This window comes from Salvia splendens, chromosome 3, assembly GCF_004379255.2.
Source record: "Salvia splendens isolate huo1 chromosome 3, SspV2, whole genome shotgun sequence".
NCBI lineage: Eukaryota > Viridiplantae > Streptophyta > Magnoliopsida > Lamiales > Lamiaceae > Salvia > Salvia splendens.
The window spans coordinates 31998378-32008582 of NC_056034.1; the positions used below are offsets into that span (position 1 = coordinate 31998378).

Below are 10205 nucleotides of genomic sequence, written 5' to 3' on the forward strand. Positions count from 1 at the left end.
TTTCATACAACTCATCTACATCTTCCTCTCTCACTCAAACCCTCTCTAAATTCAAAAATGGATCTCAGCGATATCATTGCGGAAGCGGAGCGCGAAGACCAAGAGTACTATGAACAATATCGTGCCGCTTATGAAGCCTATGTCGCTGCTGCCACCCCCGCCCTCCTCCTCAACCAACTAGATCAAAACGCCGCTACATTCCTCGTGACCGGGAGGGAGCCCAAGAAAGGCTCATTGCCGACTATTTTTCCGACACGCCGCGGTTTACGGAAGATTACTTCCGGCGCCGTTTTCGCATGTCAAAACGGTTGTTTATGCGTATTGTCTACACATTGTCCGCTCGTGTTGAATACTTTCAATCACGTAGAGATGCAACCGGTCGGCAAAGTCTCTCGCCGTTGCAAAAGTGTACTTGTGCCCTCCGACAACTTGCTAATGGGCAAACGACTGACCTCTTCGATGAGTATTTGCATGTGGGTGAGTCAATTGGAATCCTATGCCTCAAAAAATTTTGCCACGGCATTCGTTTTTCTTTCAGTGTGCAATTCCTTTGGGCACCCACCACCGAAGATTGTCAACGGTTACTTCATATTCACGAAACAGTCCACGGTTTTCCCAGTATGCTTGGCAGCATTGACTGCATGCATTGGAAGTGGAAGAATTGCCCGAATGCTTGGAGGGGGCAACACTTAAGCAGTCACAAAGTCGGCGACCTAATGCTTATCCTTGAAGCGATCGCCGACTACCGCCTATGGATTTGACATGCATATTTCGGTGTTGCCGAATCCAACAACGACTTGAACGTGCTCTATTCTTCACCACTCTTCAATGATGTTTTGAATGGTGTAGCACAGGTGGTCGACTTCACCGTCAACGGAAATCCATACCACATGGGTTACTATCTCGCCGATGGTATCTACCTAAGGTGGTCGACTTTCGTGAAGACGCTCAGCAATCCGCAAGACCCGAGACAGATTCTTTATTCGCAACTTCAAGAGTCTGCTCGGAAAGACGTCGAATGAGCTTTTGGGGTCCTTTAAGGCCAATTCAACATTGTGAAGACCCCGTCTCGGCTGTGGTACTCTAAGAATATTGCCGACATCATATACACGTGTATTATCTTGCACAACATGATTATAGCTGACGAAGGACCAAGGGCGGCTAACTTTTACGACGAGGATGAAGCCGGAAGCTCAACCACAAGTTCTCCCCTACACCGAGGTGTGCATACGATGGTGCGAGAGAGGATCGAAACAAGACACACAATGCGCGATACCAAAGCCCACATTGAGCTACAAGAAGACCTAATCAAACACATTTGAGCGAAATTCGGCCACGAGTAGTGGATTTTTTTAATTCTATGAATTTAATTATGTAATTTTTAATTTTTATGATTTAAATTATGTAATTTTTAATTTTTTAATAATTTGTAATAGTATTCTGCGTATTTTTAATGCGTTCTAATATTGTGGAAATGAGTTTATTTAAATTGAATAATAGAATAGTGAGACCCTTAAGCATGTGTTTACGGAAGAGTATGAATGCGAGTGTTGTGCTCTTGGAGAAGAGCATGGAGTAAAAAATGAATAAAAATAGGTCCGAACCCACTTTCATGCTCTTGCCAAAGAAATTCTTTTAAAAAAGGCTCATTAATGGGTTAGATGAATTTTGAAAATGAAGTGATGCTATCAGTCATCCTAAAACCTCTACTCTCTATATTTCCCCGCAGAAGAAGAAGAAGAATGACCTCCGCCGCCTGCAGCCGTATGTTTCAGCTCCAAACCGACCCACTCACCGGAAAATCAGAGTGGCTCGTTATCGAAGGCGAAGATGATCAACTCCAAACAACCCCCAAATCACTTCTCGCAACCACGTCTTACCTCGACATGCTCAACGATTCCCTCCGCAACGCCGCCTACCGTCTCGCCATCGATAACACCGTCACTACACCCTCCCACGTCCTCGACATTGGGTACTACTTCTACTCTCAACAACTCAGAAACTTCACCCTTCTTGCGCTAATTCCATTAATACTCTATCACTAGCTTAATTTAACAGAATCTTCCTCTTTTTTAGTCTGTATCCATGCTAACAATCGTCATATTCATGTAATTTTTATGATTGTGCTGATTATTGAGTAATTGAGAGTTAGTTAACTGTGTGGTTTGATCAGGGCAGGGACGGGTTTGCTGTCGATGATGGCAGCTCGAGCTATGGGGCTTTCTGATTCAAATGGGATCTCTACTTCTAAAGGGATGGTGACAGCTTGCGAGTCATACCTTCCCATGGTGAAGTTAATGAGAGAGGTTTTACGAGCCAATGCCATGGAGGGGAAAATTCGTCTCATAAATAAGAGGTCCGATGAGTTGGAAGTTGGCGTGGATATCCCATCGCGCGCTGATATTCTCGTGAGTACCTTTTGCCAAATTTGGAGTGTGCTCGTCTTGTTATACTGCTATTTAATTTTGATAGAAAATGAGCTAAAACGATGAATTGAAACTTCGTAGAAATAAAATGTTGCTGCATTGCATTTGCATTACACTGAAGATCCCTATTTATAGTAGCTACATTACTCTAAACGGAGGAAATCAGCTAGCTAACCACCAATACTTTTACTAAAGCATTAAGAAAGAGACACATGTAAACACTAGCTAACAAACAGCAGAGTTATCCTTTATTTCTCCATGTGTATTAGCTGTCGTTTGTTTACTCATTTTACTTTTCCGATGCTGAATAGTCTTGCCACCTTGGCAAGCTTCATCCTTTTGGACATGATAATAGTGCTTAGTTTATTAACTTTGCTAACACCATTGGAGTGAAAAAATGGATTGGTTACATTGTTATTTCTTTCTCGAAGGATATTCAAACACTTGGGAGATGAAAACGGTGATTGGAGGAAGGATTTCATATCTAGTTTGTGGTGTAATTGCTTCACAAACAAAAGCACAAGAAGCATTTATCATCTCTTATGTGATTTTTTTCAATTTTATTAACTTATAATGGCTTGGCTGCGTTTCTTTAGCTTTGTAATAATTGGTGCATTCATCCTCTCTACCGAAACGAAAGTGTTCAACATATGTACTTACATTTGCTGTTTATTATGTGGGAGTGGCCTGCTTGCATTTCTTCCTCGTATCTGAACTGCATATGTGAAATAATGTCAAGGTGTCTTCAATGATACCGTTAGCTCAAAATTCTTTTTTAGAATGCCTGGGTTTACACCCTTATCAGTTGGTAAAAAGGCCTTTGTAGAAAGAACTCTTAATGCATTTTCTGTGTACACTTTTAGCACTAACCTGTTGCTCGTGATTATATTAAACATTGAATGCAGGTCAGTGAGATCCTAGACTCGGAATTATTGGGTGAAGGGCTAATTCCAACTTTACAACATGCGCACGACAAGTTATTGGTAGAAAATCCACAAACCGTTCCTTACCGGGCCACTACTTACGGTCAGGTAGTTGATTACACTACTCTGGTCCCAACAATATACATGTGACCTAACTGACTGATTTTTCAAATTTAGACTTTGTTTCATTCTTCTAAGATAGTTGTCTTCTAATCAATGTCAGCTATATATTTCATGTACTGTGTGTCTTACTATTTTAATAGTGTGCTCCATGTAACCATATAGATGAAGTCGTTTCATTTGTGAGCTCCTCTATTTGTTCAGCTGGTTGAGTGTACATATTTACGGGAGATGCATGATTTAGTTCATGGAGAGGCAGAAGCATCAGATGGCATTCATCTTCTGCCAAGTGGAATGCCCAACCTTTTAGCTGTAAAAAAGCAACAGTTTGCAATGCATTGTAATGCAATTAAAGACGAAATCAAACTGGTAATAAAAAAAATTCTTTGATAATTGTTAGTTGTTCTGTTTAATTGAAGTTGACAAGCATCCAACTGAATCTGGTACACTGATTCAGCTCTCAGAGCCGTTCAAAGTTTTTGAATTTGACTTTTGGAGGAGGCCAGATAGTTTCCGTGAAGCTGACCTGCACATAAAGGCTAAGAGTGATGGTACAGTTCATGCTATCATCTCATGGTACATGATTCAGCTCATCGGTCATTGTAGTTGATGTATTATCAAGGTTTTTTCCTTTTTCACAAGAATCATCTAGGCCCCGTTACGAAAAACTCAGCCTCCTTCAGGTGGTTGCTTCAGCTTGATAGTGAAGGAACAACATTCTATTCTACGGGGCCAAACTGGATACCATATCCTTCTGATGTGAAAGAATTGAAAACATCCTTTGTTAGTAAGTGAATGCTATATATGGTTAGTCTGTCTATCATGCGAGATATATTATTATTTTCATTGCTTTAAAATGTGGCTTTGCTCAACATCGGGAATCAGTTCAGGAAGTAGAGGGGTTTCTTTACATGTCATACATTTCGCTTGACTATTTAGGAAATGAAAAATTTGCTATGAACCAATATTTTGTATATTGTGCGGTCCTAGGTTCTGGTGATTGGTGTGATCATTGGAAACAATGTGTTTGGTTCATCCCGAGCTCAGGTCTGCTTGTATTGAAAGACAAAGAGGTTTGGTTACATGCTGCTCATACTGAAACCAGCATTTCATATGATTTCAAGACCTCATGCAATGAGAAAGAAGATGCGGATCTTTTCCTCCATACTCCAGATGGTCAGCTTTTCCTGTCGCCTGAAAGAATAGCTTTGTATGGAGATAGTTGTTGGAGAGAGTTGATGCTCAATGCCATTAAGAACGCTGTAAGATTTTTTGTTTCCTAATGGAGCAATATTGTTTAAGACTGTGTTTTCCCCTAATCCGACCTCTAAAAAGAGAATACAGCTTACCTTGTGAATGTTGTTTGATGTCGAGTTTATTCTGCAGCAAAGTTCTCTCGTTTCTTAGTTTCAGACATTCAGTTCCAATGTGTTCTCTGATTTCTCCTCTTCATTGTAGTCACTCTTTTTTCTTGGGTAGGCACACACGATATTCTGGAAACTACCTGTATGATATAATAGATTAAATGAGTTTAGCAGACAAGTTTGTAGTCCTATGGTTAGCTGGAATCATTTTTTTCCTCTCTTCTTATCTTTTTCATTAAGTTTTCATATAGGATTATTGACTGCAAAATCCTTAATATTTGGTCTATTGAAACCCAATTATTTTTCGAAATAATTAAGACCCCCTTTAGTTACTCCACAACTTTTTTTCTCTTTTATTTGAATTATAAGTGTGAGAAAATGGTAGCTTATAGATATTGTTTCATTCAAATGAAGGGGTAAAATAAGTTTTCTTCAGTAATTGTTTGAAGTGTGTTAGAAGGGGGTAAAACAAATTTTGGTTATAGTTTTATCTATCGTATTCGTACCTTTATTTTTCATTTCTCGTTTGTTTTTCCCTTCTTTATCTTCAGATCCATCAGAAAGTAGATCCCTTGTGCTTAATTGCAGATGATAGCATCTTCTTGGCAGTCTCCGTTGCCCATCTTTCCAAGACTTCACAAGTGATGCCATTATTCCCTGGTCTTGGAAACAAGGGCATGCAGTATCTGCAAAAAGCTTCCATAGCTAATAGCTACACCATGGACCGTATAGAGTTCCTAAGAAGAAAGGAATTGCTATCGGGTCTGCAAGGTTCCCCTCATCGAAAGGTAAACTTATTGATCTTTAAATTGGCACAACAACTTTGGAGTTAAGAATTGCTTGAGCTAATTATAGTGCCTGCAATTTCATCTTGCACATTAAGTAAGCTGTATCTCTTTCTTGATGCATCGCTGTAACTATTGATCTGCAGATTGACTTGTTCATCGCGGAGCCATTCTATTATGGAAATGACAATGTCCTTCCCTGGCAAAATCTGCGATTCTGGTAGGTGTCAGCATCTGGCTTATTTGATAGATTTTATCTCACTATACTCTAATCTTATTCGTTGCATTTTTTCCGAGTCCAGTTATTTTACTGGACTATATATATTGCTAATAGAGTAGTAGGTATCTTATAAACTGTATATATTTGTTGAGAATAAATACATGTAGTAGTTGTAGTTAAAATAATAATTGAGTTTGTTGATTCTAGAGGTTATGGGGATCCCACACATTGCACATTTGTGTAGGATTAATTGATTTGCAAATATTAAAAGGTGAGGTTGAAATTCCAAAATTGTACTATAAGTTTGTAATTTATTATGCAAAAATATAGTCCACATTGGCAGCAGCGCCATCTTTCCAATAGCCGGGGAAATTGGGGAAGCCCAGTTGCTAAAATGAAAAATATTTGGTATTTATTTGCAAAGATTTGATAACTGAGGTCAAAATTGTAAATTTGTAGTATAAGTTTATGATTTATTATGCAATTATCTCTAATGAATTATACCTAATTATATATTAAGTTACTAACACTCATTGGAAATCAATATACGCAATGATTTTATAGGTTTGTCAAATATTGTAAGAATAGACACTTCTATAATAGTAACCGATTTAGAGATGCATAGAAAATCAACCTTGATCTCAGTTTTGAGCTGCTTTGTAAACCAAGCTTGAGAATTTGATCAAGTGTTAATTGTATATATATAGTTCCATTTCTTCTTTTGAATTTTTGAATGGTAGAATTTGTTGCGCTTTATGCTAGCAACTATGCCATGAATCGCTTTTGCAATAATAATCTATTCTTCTTTCTACATGGCAAAAATTGGAGCTATTAACTAACCTCTGTGTGATCTTTGTAGGAAGGAAAGAACGTTACTTGATCCAGTTCTATCTAAAGACGCGCTCATAATGCCTTGTAGAGGGTTGTTGAAAGCTTGTGCAATGTACCTTCCTGTAAGTTGGTAACAGGAGTGCTTTACTTGAATGGTTTCAGTACCAGATAATACCAATAGCTGATTCCATCAATCATCATGTTCTGTAGGATCTTTGGAAAAGCCGTTGTTGCCTGAAAGAGATTGAAGGGTTTGATAATTCAGTCGTAAATACCACATTGGGGGCATGTGGAGGTCTACCGCTTACAGAAGACAGTCCTTTTCTGCCCTATTTTATTTGGCAGTGCGGTGAGACAAAGGTATTCTCATGTTTGTCATTTCTGAAGTTTGATGGTAACATCCTTATTTGTTTATAACTTTTACAGATTCTCAGCAAAACAACCACTATTTTGGAGTTTGATTTTTCAAAACCAATGAGCCCCTGTTCTGGAAAAACTAAGGTACTAGAATATTGCTCCCAACTTGTCAAAGTAGTAACAAAATTTATCATCATAGCTGTTTTAGGGGCTTCAATTTGATCGACTTTCTTACAGGTTCAATTTAGAGAATCTGGGATGTGCCATGGCTTTGTCCTTTGGATTGATTATGTCATGGATAAGGAGAACAACACTGTACTATCAACAGGACCGGGTTGGTTTTCTTTTGAGGAAACTGCCGATGAAAATATATCTTATTGTTTCTTCAAGTGTGCTAATTATAGTCGAGCCAAGGAATCACAACTTTTCATTAAAAGACTAATTTATGCTGTGTTTATTTGAAATTTTCAGATAAAAGACATTGGAAACAAGGCGTGAAGCTTTTGAACGAGCCAGTAGAGGTTGGCCACAAAGACTTATCCTCAACAGAAATAGAGGCTTCCTTTGATCCTTTAAATGGTGAGCTCATTCTGAGAAATGCCTTTCTCAGGCATCAAAGGTAGCCTGTGTTCTGGTTCTTGTAAGAGTTTCGAATTCTCTTTAGCACCATTTTCACCTTTTTTACTCGACTTATTTTGATGTGTTCGTCTACCTTAATACGATCCATAGTGCTCGAAAACACAGCTGGTTGACTGGCTGCTTTGCCTGTTTACACATAAGGGTTGTGTACATTGGTGTTATTGGGTTCTCTCTTTTAAGCATACAAACACTATTACCCTTTTTGCATACATTGTAAAATGGACTAGTGAAGGAAATATTATGGTGCACTTTATATTTATTCTCTTGAATTTCCATTTCAGATGTAATGTATTACTTTTGTGTCGTGTTTTGTATACTCTCTCCATCCCATAAAAAAAGATACTTTTCTATTTTGGTCTGTCTTATAAAATTAGTTTACTTCTATTTTTATAACTTTGTCTCTAATAATTACTTCAATCTCTCTCTTTTTTATGTCTCATATTTTATCAATTATGAGAAAGTGGGTGTGTTCATTTTAAAGTATTCATTTTTATGAGAAAGTGGGTGTGTTCATTTTGATTTGATGTATTAAGGAGTCAAATACTTTATTTAGTACTCCGTATGTGTTAATGGTGTTGAGTAGCAAAATAAATTGCTTTGCTGGCATTTGGTGAGTTTATTGAAGTCTATAATGGGTACGCCCTCCGTCCCTCTTCGTTCTTTTTTTAATACGGATTTAAGAAATATTGTTTTAAGTGAGTTAAAGAAAGAATATAGTGGGAAAAAAATGTATAGAAATGAAGAGAATAAAGTATGAGAACGTAAAGTAAGAGAATAAATATATTTCTTTTTGTCAAAAAGGGAAATAATTCAAGTGCAGTGTGACAACTCGAAAAAGAATACGACTTGAAAAGAATTTTTAATTATTTTATTATTTTGCTGAAAAATTGGATAGTTAATAAAACTAACAATATTTTAAAATGAAATATATTAATTTAAAACACTAATAAATTTTTTATATAATTTATGCAAAACTTAAAACTTTTTCTACAAATCTAAAGTCAAATATTTTTATATGTATAGTGATGCTAGAGGAGCGGTTTTTAGGGCATGTTTTTGGCCAGTTAGGTTTTTTGGGCGTAACACATGCTTTGGGCTGGGCCATGGCCCACAGCCCAAATGGAAATTCTGGCCTTACCCCAATGCAAGTTGGGCCCAAAATTAGGCCGGTCGTTGGCTTGACTCGTTTGCCAACTATAAATTCACCAAGTAATCCTAGGATTTACTTAAACAAACACAACCACTAATATACAAAAATATTACTTAACCAAATGAGTAAATACCAAAACATCATCAATCATTCAAGTGAGAAGACTCCATCAGCAAACCTAACATAATAATATATGTTAGAAAATATAATGCGGAAAATAAAAGATTATTGCAGAAAGTAAAAGACGGGGAGAACTTTAAAGACTACATTGTGAATTACTTGAATTATTTCTCTCAATGGTTACACAACTATTTATAGGCTATAATTCTAGCTATACATGGAAAATATATTCTAATTCCATAAATATCTTCTTGATTTGATCTTCCATAATCTTCAATTGATTTCCTTCATTATTCTTGCCATAACTTCATCTCTTTCCTTCTTGTTCTCCAATTAATAAATTTCCTCATTCCAACACTCCCCCTCAGTGCTATACCACACTAACGTCATCTTATTTCAATAAGGCTTAGAAATAATCGGACTGACATTGCAACCTTTCGCGATAGGTAGCCAAAGCCTATCTAGGTTGTGAAATTCTTCTTTTTTCTTTTGCAAAGCATTGCATAGAACCGACAGTAGTTACCTTAAAGTGGACGACGCTCACAACCAGTCTACTAAGCAAAAGACTTAGGCTTTGTTTAGTTCTTATGCATTTAATGTTTATAAACTATCTTATAAAAGCCCGAGCAAACACAATATAATAATATACTGATTCTATTCGTGCAAACTGCTTGAATAATATTAAATTGAGTTAAAAGTGGATTGTTGAGTTTTCGGTATACAAGCAAAGATTATATTCGCGCCAACTTGCTCGAAACATGCTTTTCAGTATACTAAACCTAAAAAAGGAACTAGTCTCTATCAACAGAACTCAAGCATCAATGGTATGGAAAAATGAATGAGAGAATAGTCCTAACAATTCAAGTACGGATTGAGTGAATGAGCGAATCCAACAGTTGAAAAGGATAGAAGCTATCTTGACAAACGGACAAGCTGATTAGGCAGAAGGGGGGAGGGAAATGAATCTGAGACTGTAGACAATTGAATTGACCTTAAGCTTGTGGGGACAATTACCAAAAATATAAACCAGTTCATTCTTCTTCTTTCTACATGACAATGTGTTTCTTTTTAATTATGTGTTTTTCCTTTCCAAGAACCCTTACATGCTTACTTCTATTTTATATTGTCTTTGAATAAGAACCATGCTTTGAAACTTGTCTGTTTTCTTTTTCTTTTCTTTCATACTTGAGGACATGTATGGTTTAAGTATGAGCAGTTTGACGAGGCTCATTTCATGCATGTGTTCTATGATAAAAATACACCCAATTAA

General features: G+C 37.1%; 1 protein-coding gene across 2 annotated transcripts; it reads left to right on the forward strand.

The window, feature by feature from the left end:
* The first annotated feature begins 1668 nt into the window (after positions 1–1668).
* LOC121795681 (protein arginine N-methyltransferase 1.6) lies at positions 1669–7945 on the forward strand. Of its 2 annotated transcripts, XM_042194243.1 has the most exons (14): positions 1669–1972; positions 2174–2408; positions 3332–3457; positions 3674–3838; positions 3927–4045; positions 4153–4256; positions 4460–4731; positions 5385–5621; positions 5765–5838; positions 6698–6791; positions 6880–7029; positions 7096–7170; positions 7264–7360; positions 7498–7945. In XM_042194243.1, exons 1-14 carry the CDS (start codon positions 1683–1685, stop codon positions 7647–7649), a joined length of 2190 nt encoding a protein of 729 aa, XP_042050177.1. In that variant the 5' UTR covers positions 1669–1682; the 3' UTR covers positions 7650–7945. The 2 variants fall into 2 exon arrangements, with proteins under 2 accessions (XP_042050177.1, XP_042050178.1); XM_042194244.1 differs by lacking the exon at positions 7498–7945 and having other exon boundaries at positions 6880–7018.
* The last annotated feature ends 2260 nt before the right edge of the window (positions 7946–10205 follow it).